The 14,755-nt window shown below is 48.1% G+C and overlaps 1 protein-coding gene across 3 annotated transcripts in view; it reads left to right on the top strand.

Annotated features, from left to right (window-relative positions):
• The window catches only part of bahcc1b (BAH domain and coiled-coil containing 1b), a 64,301-nt gene that overhangs the window by 31,774 nt on the left and 17,772 nt on the right, over nt 1–14,755 (top strand). For all 3 annotated transcript variants that reach the window (XM_032502053.1, XM_032502052.1, XM_032502054.1), the window contains exons 4-12: nt 2,470–2,580; nt 3,197–5,230; nt 5,631–5,742; nt 6,303–6,496; nt 7,239–7,379; nt 8,516–8,706; nt 9,338–9,710; nt 10,681–11,604; nt 14,544–14,710. In XM_032502053.1, coding sequence (XP_032357944.1) covers nt 2,470–2,580; nt 3,197–5,230; nt 5,631–5,742; nt 6,303–6,496; nt 7,239–7,379; nt 8,516–8,706; nt 9,338–9,710; nt 10,681–11,604; nt 14,544–14,710 — 4,247 coding nt within the window. The remainder of the gene's footprint in view (nt 1–2,469; nt 2,581–3,196; nt 5,231–5,630; nt 5,743–6,302; nt 6,497–7,238; nt 7,380–8,515; nt 8,707–9,337; nt 9,711–10,680; nt 11,605–14,543; nt 14,711–14,755) is intronic.

Below are 14,755 nucleotides of genomic sequence, written 5' to 3' on the forward strand. Positions count from 1 at the left end.
GTACCAGAGGAGCAAGAGAAGGAAAATCTGGTAAGTGTTTTTTCCTGCTGTTTGACTTTTTATTTGCCTCCAATACGTTTTAATTTGTCACATCCTGTTGCTGAAGGAGAAGTGTACACACCAGAATTGAATGTGGTTGAATAAGTTGAACATGCTGCCTCTCACTCGTAGACACAGGACACTTCTCTACCGCTGGGATTTAGGCTCATAAGATGAACTCATAAAAGCTGTGTTTTTATGTACTAATCTCTCCGACTGTAGCTTTAAAGCTAGAACGGAGACAAGAGTTTTGTTTGTACAACTGCCTCATTTGCAGCTCATCAAGCAATACGTGGCAACAGTTAAGCTACGAAAATGAGCGCTAATGTCGCCCGGACTGACTGTCTTAAATCAGATTCATAGAAAGACCCAGAGGCAGGACTTCAACGTGAGCGCGCGGGAGAGCGCAGTGGCAGTGAAAGGACAGCAAAAATGTGTGTGTGTGAAGAGAGTGAATGTGTGCACCTATCAGACAGATTTTGTGTCTGTGTGGCTCGGCTTTGATGTCTGAACACACACACTCTCATGCACGAACACACGCACGAACACTACAAATGATTGTTTTTAAGAATTCAAGCCAGGGAGCTCTGGTGGGCGGTCTGCCAGCTGGCCACGGTCCAGAGAGTGGAGCGTAGCCAGCACAGAGAGAAGAAACCTGGCCGACACACACACACACACACACACGCACAAATAAATAGTCTTTCTCTCTCTCAAACACACACACACCTATCCTCTCGCTCGGCCACTCGCTCTCCCTCTTCCACACCTGCCCTTCTTTTTTGTCCCCTCTCTCATGTGCTCTTGCTCCTCTCCTTACCTCCCTTTCCTCTTTCCTCTCATCTCAGCCATCTCAAAGCTCTCGACTTCCCTTGCACTTCCTCCTTCATCTTCCAGCGCACACACACACACACACACACACACACACACAAAAAGTATGATGTGCTCTTTTCTACGTATCTTTTCCTAACTGTGCACACACCACACACACAACACACACACACCCACACCACCCCACACACACACACCCACACACACACACACACACACACCACACACACACACCACACACACACCCTTCTCCATACGCTTCACAGCAGTGCCAGATTGTGGGCTTTTCATATTGACAGCCCTGTTCTTCTGCTGTCTTTTTTACTTTTATTGTCTTCGTTCCATCGCTAACCTCCTCTATCCCTTCTTCCCTTCATTCCCTCCTTTCCTGTCTTTTTCCCACTCTTTTTTCCCCAGTGTCCTTCTGCTGTCTTTGTTCCCTTCTTCTTTCTCATCTCCCCTCCATCACTCCCTCCCTCCTGAGTTTTATCACTCATCATTACCCAGGGGATTGGCTTTAGAGGCTGATAGAGCCTTTTGGCTAATTGTTGCCATTTAGATTCACTGGTTGTTAACCAGTCAGAGTAATCACACACACCACCACACACACACACACACACACACACACACACACACACACACACACACACACACACACGGTAGAGTGTACACAGTCATGCATTTACATTGCAGCATGTACACAGCAGGCACACTGAGTCCCACACACATGCTGAGCAGAGGGGGGTGTTGGTGGTTTGCAGTGTGACTGTGGAATGCGTAGGATGAGTTTTTATGGAGTGCTGTTTACTTTGGTCACCACCGTTAAACTTTTAACGGCTGCCAATTACAGGCCGGCAAGACACTCTGTGGGCATGAAACCAGCTGCTGGAAACAACCACACACACACACACACACACACACACACACACACACACATGCACACACAAACACACACACACACACACTTCAAGCCTTTTGGCCCAATGTGGACTTGTGTGCCTCCTGTGTGGTGTCTATGTGTTTGCGTACTTGTGTTGGTGAGTGGGCCTTATTTTGCTACCCCTCCCCACCCCCAGTATATCCCCTCCTCAACCACCACAACAACCCCACACATACACACGACCCTCACCCATCCCGACACCCATCCGCCCCCCCCATTACAAACTACCAAGACCTCCTCTATCGTACGATACGGTTCAACGTCATGGAAGACGAGGAACAGAGTGGAACAACTATTCCCCCCTCCCAGTGACCTTGTGTGTGTGCGTGCTTCATACTATTTGTCTTGGGTTTGCGAAAAATGTGTTTTGTAGAAGAGCAAATTCCATCCAGTCAAATGCTGAAAACACTTGGCAGTAGCTGTCTGCTGTGTTTTTTGTCACCACTTTGTCCACTGTAAATAATGTCACCCCATGTGGCGTGTTTGTACAAAAGTGCATTTATGGTGAAAGTAGCACCAACTGGCCATATTTTTTACTGTGTTTTCCAAAATGGCCCAGTTTCATGATGGATTGTGGAGATAAACTGTTTGTTTAGAGGGCTGCTGAATGTCAATGCTGCGGAGAGACATCAATTCTTCCTCCCTCTCCCTCCCTCTGACAGGGTACCCCAGCTATTCAGGAAGTCTTGCTTCTCCTTTTCTCCCCATGAGTCCCCTGGATCACCATAGCAACGGTCTCTATGGACAGCACCGCTTCTATGAAACTCAAAAAGGTAGGTGTTGGTGTGTGAATGTGACAGAGTAAGAAAATAGCTTCATACTTCCCCAAGCTTAATCAGCACCCACCACGGGAGTAACATCAGCTGGTGACTCAGGGTTTAGTTTTTCAACTTCTCATTCCCTTTTTTTCCACATATCAACAAAAAACATTTTAATAAGAAAGTCATTTTAATAAAACTGTGTAAAATAGGGGTGGAAGTATAGCTCAGTACGTAGGGAGTTGGGTTGGTAACCGAAGGTTTGCTTTTTATAAGTACAAGTACGGACCGAAGTAGGTGAACTGGTAGCTGGAGAGATACCAGTTCACCTCCTTGGGCACTGCTCAGGTGCTCTTGAGCAAGCCACCAAACCCCCCAAACCCATTAGGGCGCCTGTTCAGCAGTTGCAGCCCACTCACTCTGATATCCCTCCATTAGTTCATGTAGAGGACCTGAGCATGTGTTTGTGTATTTCAGGCCTGTGTGTAGTGTGTGATAACAACAGAGTTAAATTGTAATTATTATTATAAAAAGAAATGTTTTTAACAGCCACTTTGCAGCTAAAATCTCTCTCTAAATTTCTAGAAACCTCCAACTTAAGCGATTTTAATTCTTCTCCACTCCCTCACAGATCACTTCTACCTGAGAGGACTTCCTGCCCAGCCCCCTCTGCTCTCCACCAGTCACAGCCTTCCTCCACTGTCCAGGACGGCCCCAGGCCACCCACTTGGCTCTTGCAGCCGAGAGACGGACAATGGGGGGGGAGGTGGGAAGAGCACCAAGGATGTGGGCGAGAAAGGAGTTTCATCCATGTCGAAGGTGAAGGAGCGATCAAGCAGCAAGGAGCGGCACCAAGAGAGCAAAGACAGACAGCTTCATCATCACCATCATCATCAGACGAACCCTGCCACCACTCTGTCCGGCCACCACCACCACCAAGCTTACCCCCACCCTCATCATGCCCTCCTTCCTCACCTCACACCACAGGGCAGAGAGGAGGACCACAGACACCCTCTGGAGCGACACAAAGAGTACAGAGACAGTGACTCGGGCAGTCAGGAGACCAAACATATGAGTGCCTGTAAACTATCCAGTGGTTCGATAGCAGAGACTGGCTCTGGAGGAAAGGGGGGAGCGCTGAGCAGCTGTAGTGGCGGTGGGGGGGGTAGACCTCCATCTAAAGGAGGCAGGCTGTGTTCCAAGGATGGAGCCATAAATGGGGAGATGAGGATCAGCGAATCCTCATCTTCTTCCAATGAATGTATGAGAAGAGGTGCAGCTGCAGCGACAGCCATCCTGGCACCTCCAAACGCCTCCTACTCTATGCCTCCCCCTGCACCCCCTCCTCCTCATGCTTTGCACATGGGCTCCACAGTGGCAAGAGGGTGGCTACACCATGCACATCACCATCCTCAGCCCGAGTTCTACTGTCCCCCATCCCCTTTTACACTGACACCCTCCAAAGATCCAGCATCCACCCCTGGAGGGTCTGGCAGGGAGGCGAAAGTAAGTGGTCCAACTTACGTGCCTTCAGTTGGGCCACTGGGAGACCTGGCAGCCACTGACTGTCGTGGAGCAGGAGGAGGTGGGAGAAAGGGAGATGACAAGAGTGGAGAAGGAGCTTATGAAAGTCCGTCTCATCACTCAAGCAGACTTAGTAGTTGCCAAAAGAAGGACAAATCCCAACCACACCAGCAGCAGCTGGGATATGGCAAAGCTGACAAACCTCCGGACTGGAGCCACCAGACCCAGCACATCCACAAAGCCGGCTCCAACGTGAGCTCTCAGTCTGAGCTGCGGTCCTGCAGCCTGGACAGATCTTCATCCTTCAGAGATGTAGAGGTTGTGGACGATGTTTACCGGCCCTCACTCCCACTAGAGGCCCAGGGGACACACCCTGGTGCTGGACAGAGCACACCCAAGAATGTCCCCGACACCAGCACTCCTCCCTTCAGGGACTGTTCCCACTCAGGTCTTCATCCTGATGGGAGGGTGGGGCCAGGGGCAACATCTCAGAGGGAGGGACAAAAGGTTGCAAGGATACGGCACCAGCAGCACAGCAGCCACGGAGCGAGTACAGAAGAGAGGGGAAGAGACGGGGGTCATACAGCAGCTTCCTGGGGGGCTCGAGTGGGCTACCAAGAGGATCAGAGAAAAGGATCCCATCATGCATCAGTTGGTAACCATGAAGTTAGAGGTCTCAGCACCAGAGCTTCAAACAGTGACCACAACCAGCCCCATTCTCAACCGCCTCCATCTTTGTCCCGCTCCTCATCGCACAACACTGAGGGGGAGGGCAGTGCCATGAAGAACCTAATGAACTACAGCTCCCAGCAGCCTTTGCTTCTGCCACAGCGGGGCCCCTTTGGAGGTCTGGGCTGCCTCAAGCAGAGCGGAGAGAGATCAGAGAAGGGCGACAAAGGTGGAGCTAAAAGCAACGCCTCCCTGCAAGACCCTCCCAAACAATCGCTGCCCCCTCGCCGGGGCTCCACTAACGAGGGAGAGAGAGGAGACAGAGGTGGGAAGGAGGCGGGGGAGGCAGGTGAGGGGGAGGTGCGACAGCCCCCGGTGGGTATTGCTGTTGCGGTGGCCAGGCCTCCCCATCGTTCCCCAGACAACCCCCCTGGACACAGCAGACAGGGCAGGGTGCTGCCCAGCATGAAAGGTCAGACATCATTAATGCACCTTGTGCTAAACGTCAATTAATGGTATTTCTTTGCTGTAGGCTGCATTATGGGAAAAAAATCCATGATTAAACATGAAAACAGCTGTCGATTTGGAGAAACTCACTGTAAAGAGGGAAACACTGATTTCTGCATGGAAAATGTTCCTCCTGAGGAATTATAGAACATCACTTTTTGTCATAGAAACATGTGAGGCATAGAAGTAATGCAAGAAAAGGTACAATTTCTTGCATGAAATGAACATAACACCATGACATTATTTGCGGGTAGACTTTTCCTTTTGAATGGCCTCAGTGTTTTGTTTTCAGACGTACGCGTGTTTGAAACACTGTCATCTTCTATTTTTGTAAGCATGTTACTTTGATTTTATTTACAACGCAGGGGTGTCACGCCCTGCATATCCTCTTGGTCGGGAGGCAGAGGAGAGGAAGAGGATGTCCGAGGAGCAGATCAGCCTTCATCACCTGGACAGAGACAGAGAAATGATCATTAGGTACACTTAAACTCACAAACCCCAACACATATGCGAACGCACTCAGACACACACACACAAGCACATGCACACGGCAGCATCTATTCATTTTTCCTCTCATCTGATAAGCTGCGGTTCTTTTATTCTCTTGGCTTCTCTCTCCCAGTCTGAGACTCTGGTTCTCTTTTTTCATATCCCCTCACTCCATTTACTCTTCTCACCCTTTGATGTGGTATTTCTGTACCCCCTCACCCTCTCTCTCACTCTTGCTCTCTCTCTCTTTCTCTCTAAGATGAGATGGGGTGCATTAATGTTACGGGGACTAATACTGATGTCTCTGAAGTATCAGGCTCTTATTATGTAGTCATATTGAGGGAAGAAAACATATAATGACAACCCATAGACTGGGCACAAAATGATGGCTGTTCCTGTTGCCGTCACATTTCCTTTTCTTGATGATTATAATGGTACTAGTGGTAATGAAGATGACAAGGATGAAGATAATGATCATAATGATGATGATGATGATGGTGGTGACAATAACAGGGATAATCAACATACCCCACATACCGCCATTACAGGGAAAACAAGGATCGTGTGGAGTTCGCCAGGATCCACCCTTCCAGCAGTTGCCACGGTGACCTGACCTCTCACCTCTTGGTTCCCGGCGGGGCCAGTAGGTTAGGGGCTGACCCTGCTGCACATGCTCACCCGGCTCACCACCACTGGATGCAAAGGACAGGAAGTCCCTCCCTCTGGATGGGGCATTCATACAGTGAGTAGAGCAGAGGAGCAGCGCATGGCCAGTGTGGTTTCACTTCATGCATAGAACACGGTCCGTAAATGCTCTCCATTTGAAGATGTAAATGTTTTTTGTCTTTCTTTTATTCAACCATGGTGACGCGGTGAATCAAATGTAGAACAAAGCAAACTTCAGACATAGAAGAGCAGGAGTACTTTCTTTCTCAGGAGGTATTTTCTCATCACTCTGTTGAGAGTAGGGCTTTTTAGGCACCGACCAAATTCTGCCTCTAAAGTATTAAGTATCGAAAAATGCCTCCTCATACAATATCCAATTTCAATTCCTAATGAGATAATCTCATGAGTGGTATCGAGCCAATAAACATGCTTCTACCAATCTCTAGCAACGCTGGTGATTGGCTATCTAACATTACACGCCGTAGAGGCATTCAGGAAAAACTCTACTGTATGTACGGAGACTGGGCTCATAGGAGCTTGAAAAGTTAAAATTAATACTAAAAAAATTCTGCCGTAATGTGTAATGGTGTAATTTCTTTTTGTGTTTTAAAATTTGTGTTGAAAAAAATTCCGTTAGGAGCCGGTATTGGACTCGCGGTATTAATATCGGAATTGTTATCGTCATTTTTGGAACCCATCCAGCCCTGGTTGAGAGTGTCCCAAGATCATCACTTGACGCACACCCGTATCTTTTTGGAGTAATAAAATAAGTATTTAAATGTTGCCCTCATTTGGCTGTGTTGTGTGTGTCGTTCCAGGTCTGAGCCACGTGGGAATGAGCCCTGGCTTTCCGCCAGGTCTGCCCAGCCCTCTGCAGCCAGTCTTGGGATCGCTCACCCAAGACCCCAACTCCCCACTGGTTGTTCTTCCTTCAGAACCTGGGCCTCATCATCACCTCGGTAGGCTAAGCCTCCATTTACACACACACACACACACACACACACACACACACACACACACACACACACACACACACACACACACACACACACACACACACACACCAGCAGAGCCTATATACAGTGTTGTCTACCAGTACTTACAGCCCCCTACTTCCCTCCTTCTCTCCATTTGTACCCTCAGAGCCACTGCCATTTCTCTCCCAGAGTTTTAGTATCATTGGGTAATCATAATATAATGCTCAACTAAGTCCCTCTGTCAGTGGGACCATGTTTTATAGCTTCGTTAATGGGAGCAGCTATTCCGTTGCCCTACTGCTGCATGTGCCTGGCATTATGCAAACCATTTTAACTGGCGTTCATCTTTTTTGTGGTGGAGAACTGGGCTTGTGTGTATGTGGACGTCCAAAGTTAGTAGTGCTCATGTCTGGAATAACATGAGACATTGCTCAGTGTTTAGGGTTGTGTGTCTCAGCCATTGCTAGAGAGAGAAAAAGCGTGTGCGTTTTGGTGTGTGTGTGTGTGTGTGTACGTGTGTACGTGTGCGTGTGCGTCAATGCTGCTTTGCAAACAGGCTGTGAAATTTAATTATCTCCCGCCTCCCTTGCTTCGCTCCGTGGGAGTTCCTGCAGAGAGGGGAAGTGCATCCACTGAACCCTTCCCCTGGGAAACATTAGCCCACTCAGGCTAATCTCACAGAACAAAGGTTCCCAGCGACAAGGCAGCCAAGGAGGTGTGTGTGTGTGTGTGTGTGTGTGTGTGTGTGTGTGTGTGTGTACACATGCGTGTACACGTGTGTGTGTGTGTGTGTGTATCTGAATTCATGTGTGCCCAGGGTAGAGCTTTGAAAAAAAAAGTGTTTCCATGAATAGAGAAACGCCATCATTAGAAATAGAAAGAGTAGGTGAAGGGAGAAGGTGAAGCATGCATTCATTGAGTGTGTCTAAGGCCAACATTCAGCTCATACAGGTCACAGTCATTACATCTTTAGTTAAGGTGGCCGAGCTCCTCTGCAATCCCACATTTTCAAAAGAGCAGTTCAAGATTGTGTCTTACTTTCTTCTTCTTTTGTATCAATTTTCTATAATTCAAAATCAAACAAAATGCTAAACAGTCTCTTTCGTTTCCTACTCCAGACGTTCTGGAGCAGTCAGGTCTGTGGTCCTCTGTGTACGGAGGCAGAGGCCCTCCTTCTCACCTGCAGCATCACCCTGTCTACTCCCGCTCGTCATTCCTACAGCAACAGGAGCTGTACGCCCTGCAGCATCAGCACCACCACCAGCAGCAGCGAGCCATGGAGCACCTGCAGCGCCACTCCTTAGGACAGGTACTAATGCTAACACAGCCCACACACATTTGGAGAGAGGTTACATTTGAGTTTAAACCTGTGAAATCCTGTTAACATATTGTGAAACCTTTGCCAATTGAGAATAAGGAAGTGTGGAAATAGTTTTACTCAAGCCAACGTTATCTTCCTCATTTGAGAAGTCAGGACTAAGATGCAGCTCTGCAAATCATTTGTTTGATATTGACAATAGATTGTTTGATCTCCCAGATCAATCTCAACACTTTCTCAACACTTAAGGGAAAGCATATGCAACGTCACACTGGGCAATACTTATTTAAGCCAATGACTTTGGCAAAAGGTTTCATTGATGAAGTCGGCGTGGTGCTTTTGCACTCTCACATTGCCAGATAATTTGGCAATCAAACAGCGTGGCTGACACGGACTTCTTTTTTCAAGGCTTTTCTGTTTATGCATTTATTGTGTTGAACTACCCCTCGTCCTATTAATTTTAGGAAAACGGCTGCATATGCTGACATAGCATACATTAAGAAAGATGACATTTCTTAGATAATTTTAGATAACTGGTTTAATTGCTATGGTTGAAATGTTTTAATTAAAATGAATTATGTATTTATGCTAACATTTTGAGGATTATAATCCTCTTCCACAGAGAAAACACGAGGAGCATGCTATCACCATAGACAACTCTCCTCACGAATCTTCCGCATCCAGAACTCCCTCCTCTTCGTCCATCACCTCCTCTCATGTGGCCAAAACCTTCTCCCACACCCCTCCTCCACCCAAGACGCCCACGCCGTCTCCGGGAATGTGTCCCAGCAGCCGCCAGTCCCCCTGCTACCACTCCCCGTCCAGGCGACCTCACCCGCCAAACCCTCTGACCCCTGCCCCCAGCCCAGCTGCGGCGGCACCCCGCTCCCCAGCACTCAGTCCTGCTCCCTCACACCTCTCTAAGGGGCTGGAGAGGGGCAGTGACAGAGGAGAGGGACAGCCACCTCAGGACTACCCACAATCCCTAGAGCCAGGTGAGTGTGGAGAAGTCTGTAGGATGGTTAACGAATGCAGTGTCTGAATTTAAAGAATAACCGTAGTCGAACAGTGAGATAACGAAAATAAAGACAGCGAATTGAGAGTGAGAGACAAGGCAACGGCTCAGAGATAGCGAGAGTAATGTGAGACAAAAAAAAATGAGGGAGAGAGCGACGAAGAGTGCTGCTGCAGAGATGTAGCACCGGTCTTTGAAGCATGGTATTCTTTTGATTTTGCAGAAATTGTTTGAAGCATGGCTGATCCCTTGCCCGTAGTGTCTTTGTGTGTGTATGTGTGTGTGCATGTGTGTGTGCGGAATTTTTTTCTTTCTGTGAAAGCTAAAGAGGGACAGCGGGCATGTCAGCCATTAAGGTCAGAGAAAGCATATGGGCACTCAGTGTGTACGTGTGACCTGCCAGCGTGCACATGCGTGTGTCTGAGCTTGCATGTGTGTCACAAAAGGAAGGTCAGTGAAATCTTCACAGACAGGCCCTCCTTATCCTTCAAGGGTCCTTGAGAAGTACAGGCGGAAGGGTATGCATTCATCTAGCTGTGTTGTCAGGGGGCGGAGGGATACCATCAATAATAAGCAAGCAGGGGTGACAGGGCCGGTGCTGAAAACGGCAGGGTGTCATCAATATCCCCCATAGATCTATACACTCACTCACACACACACACTCTTACACACACACATACAGTACATATAATATACACTGTACACATACACACATGAGCACACACACTCCCTGTGTTGTCTGCACCCTGCTTTCAGTGTATTATTCCAACTGTAATCACATGCATAGTCCTGTCTGCCTGCAAAGAATTGCAATAAATTTAGGGGAAAGGGCCTGACTGACAGTTTTTTTGTAGATGCTTGTAAATGTCATGTACAGTTTGTCAGAATGTTAAAACAATTTTATGTCAAAGACCTATTTCACCTTTGCTTTCTCAACTTTTTTTTTCCAGACCTACCACCTGTTTACACCTACCCTCCGATCACCATGGGTTACAAGGCCGGACCGTCACCCCCTGAAGCTCGATTGGCTGAACAAGCCACAGTTGAGGCAGAGCCAGCACAGCCAGACTCTAAATCCCTCCCACATCCGTGTCGCGTCACCAAAGAACAGGAGAGAAAGGAAGCAGAGGATGGGAGAGACTGCGAAGTGGTGGAATCCCAGAGTGGAGTTGCAAAGGAGGAGGAAGAAAGGAGGGTGGAAGCCAAAGAATGCACCGAACCCGAGAGCACGATTTCTGGATTGCTGCCATGGCCTTCACTCGCTTCGGTCCCAGATCCAGCCTGCCCGGCCAAAGCCACAGGCAAAGCACTAAAACTAGAGCTCTCTCTGGGTTGCCCGGGTCAGAAGGCTGACCTGGGGGAGCCCCAACTATCCAAAGAGCAGGAGGATGATAAGGAATGTGGAAAAGAGCACATGGAGGAGGATGAGGGACAGAAAATTAGGCCTGAACCAACAGAATGTACTTACTCTGTGTTTGGAGAGGAGGAGAAGGAGGAGGCAGAGGATGATGGGGACAAAGATGGAGAGAATGTAGAGGTGGTTGAGGATGAGGAGGAAGAGAAGGCGAGTGGAATGAGTCCAGGAGAGGACTCTGTGGAACTAAAGTGTAACTCTCCTCCTCCTTCCCCGTCCTCTGACCCCGTCCTCCTTGCCACATCGAGCACAGCGGCCCAGCTCCAAGGGGCTTACATGTGGAGCCTGGAGCTCCTGATCGCCGCGGCTCTGTGCGCCACCAGAGATGCCTTGTACCCACCAGTACCTGCTGTCCAGGCCCCGAGCCCTCCACCACACCACGGCATGGAGATACTGGGAGAACTGGCCGAGCTGGAGATCCAGCAGAGAAGCAGGGAGAGCCAAGAGAAAGACTCTGAGGGTGAGTTCATTTGAAATTGCACTGCTTTTTTTGTAGCCTTTACACCTCATTTACATATCTGGCATTATTTGCCTTTTTCAAAACCTTTAAAAGTTTATGAAATGCCCGTGAAATAAAAACCAAAAATGTAGTCCCCCAATGGTTTGGTGTATCATTTTAATAAACCCTGTGGACAATTAACAGTATCTTTTTGCAGTAAAAATGACCAAAATGCTAAAAAAAAAAAAGAAAGAAAAAAATGTATCCCACTTCTTTCTTGCCTGCATACACACACACAAACACACACACACACACACACACACACACACACCCACATATTTCCCACTACTGTCCTGCTTCCTTCACAACTTGGATTCTGTGTGCCATTTTCTTCCTCTGGGGTGTTGTTGTGTGTGGTGGTGTGGTGTGTGTGTGTGGTGTGGTGTGTGTGTGTGTGTTGTGGTGTGTGTGTGTGTGTTGTGTGTGTGTGTGTTTGTGGTGTGTGATGACAACAAGCCATGCTTTAGACACAGCCAGGACACACACATACACCCTCATCCCAGTGTGTCCCTCAGGCTCTGGCGTCTGCTTTGCTATATTAGATCCTTTCCTTTAAAACACTTCTCCTGTGCGCTCCTATTTTCCTCTCATCCCTCTGAGAGAAAGTGTTATTATTTATGCCAGCATCTGGGTGTGTAGGTTTTACCGTATTTGTGGTGTACATGCACGGCGGTGTATGTGTTGTGTGTGGTGTGTGTGGTGTTGTGTGTGTGTGTGTGTGGTGTGTGTTGTGTAAACTGTTAAGATCCCAGATGAATCCCTGCTCTATGTGTCTCTTCACCGGCTTCCGCCACCCCCCCTCTCGCTCCTCTCCTCCTCTCCTCCTTCCCACCTCCTCCCCCTCCCCCACCTGCTTCTTCTTCTTCTTTTCCTTTTCTTTTTTATTAAACCAATGTAATCTTGTGTGTAAATCCTGCCTCTGAGAGCCTTGTCGACAGAATTAATAAGTGTAAAAATCATAAGTCGCTCTTGCAGCCGTCTGTGCATGTGCGTGCGCGAGATTCAGAGTGTGTGAGTGTGCATTTATTTACATGTAAGTGCACGTGCTTGGCATGTGGAATAGGTGTGAAATCAATAAGTCCTGTCGTGGCGTGGAAAACGTTCCCCAAATTGCAAAACATTTATTTAAAACCTGCTCCGTACTCGCTGCATGGAATGTTATTAATACCGCTCATGGCGTTTTTTGTCATCCTGAATGTGTTTGGGAGATGAAACCGATCCCAGACTGATGCGTTTATGCCGCTCCTTGACGCGGAAGGATATCTCAGCCATTCGCTGGAGATTGCAATTACAGATTAAGGAATCAAGAGATGCTCTCCCCTCCAGTGTAAATTAGCAACTTTGCTTCTATTTACACATAGACAGAGGAGGCGTTTGCGTCATTGTCTCTTTTTATTCCTTCAGATTTTCTTTATATCGAAATTTCAGCTCAATAAATTTCCTTAATGGCCTCTAATGACAACTAGGCCCATATCAACTGTAATGGTTTTTAATTTTCCTCCACTGTTTTTTTTTACCCTCTGAAATCCTCTGTGCCGCCTCTTATTACAACCCTTCACTCCCTTTAGGGACACAGTATGGTGTTAATAGTGTGTTGTGGTGTGTGTGGTGTGTGTGTGTGGGGTGTGTGTGTGTGTGTGTGGTGTTGTGTTGGTTGTGTGTGTGTGTGTGTGTGGTGGGCGTCAGTGCATGCGTGCATGCGCATGTGTGTGTGCGTTATACTGTGGGCAGAAGGTACCTATTGATTGTGGCCATCCTCCAGGATACTAAACAAGGCGTGGTGATGTCAGCGGTGATGTCATCCTGTCAGGGTAATCTGAGCAAGCCATTGGCTCAGAGGTCTGACAGATGAGATGGCATTGACCTCTGCGAGCCAGGACAGGACAAAGCCCCATCTCTTAGTTCTTTTCTTTCTCTCTCTCTCTCTCTCTCTCTCTCTCTCTATCTCTCTCTCGCTCTCTCTCTCTGAGGAGTTACCTGTCGTTCTCACATGCGTTTGTTCCTTTGTTCGCGCTCTCATTTTGAAAAGAAAATCTTACTTCACAGATGAAGACTCCATCCTTCCTTCTTGACCTCTACTTTCTCCTGTGTTTACCGCATTTCTCTCTCCATCTCCCACTCACACACAGGTTTTTAATAACGTCAGATGTCAGTGAATAAGCCTTGTAGCTCCAGTGCACAGACTGACAGTGATCCTCTGTGAACCTCTCCTCTCCTCTCCTCTCCTCTCCTCTCCTCTCCTCTCCTCTCCTCTCCTCTCCTCTCCTCGAAAAGGGAAATTGGATTCTGTCCATGTCCCTAATGAGGAGATGTAGGAGAATAAATAGATAGCTCAATAAACAATTTGCCTCTTATTGCTTCTCCTCCACTTTACTCCCCTCCCTGCCTCTCACTGCACTCATTGTACCTCTCCTTCTCCTCTCTCCTGCCATCGTTCACCTTCTCTCCAAATCTCCCTCACACACTCATGCAGTTTGCCCATGTCTGCGCAGCTCAGCGAAAATGTTGTAGGTGCTCGTGTGTGTTCAGAATGAGTGTGTTTTCTTTGCGTAAATGTGTGTGTGGTCTGTCTCATGAATATTCTGTTTCATCTGCTGGTGCTGTGACAAGGACAGAGTTTTAATGACAGTGACAGATGTAGTGATCGTTCCTCCCACTCATGTGTGTGTGTGTGTGTGTGTGTGTGTGTGTGTGTGTGTGCGTGTGTGCGTGTGTGTATGATTAAGCAGGTACACCAGTAGACATCAAATAAACTTCACAGCTAATATCATAAATATCACCACTTTTCACGGCATCGTTCCTAGAAATAAATCCATTCAGCGCACAGCCTGTTTTTATAACGCTGTGTCAACCGCAGTGTGATATACCAATCTAAACCGAAACAATCCGTCTCCGTGCAGGTGAGGACATGCTGACCTTTGACCTCCACAGTCTGGCGACGCTGGCGGCCGCCCGTGCCCTGGAGATGGGGGGAGGGGTTGTAGGTGTGGGGGCAGACCAGCAGTGTCCAATCAGGAAGAGGCTCAACCTGCGCAGGAAGTGCAGTTGGACGCCTCGCCACGAGCCGGTGAGGCTTACCTGAATGCGTGTTTTGTGTTTTTGGAGTGAGATT

This window comes from Etheostoma spectabile, chromosome 21, assembly GCF_008692095.1.
Source record: "Etheostoma spectabile isolate EspeVRDwgs_2016 chromosome 21, UIUC_Espe_1.0, whole genome shotgun sequence".
NCBI classification, from domain to species: Eukaryota; Metazoa; Chordata; class Actinopteri; order Perciformes; family Percidae; genus Etheostoma; species Etheostoma spectabile.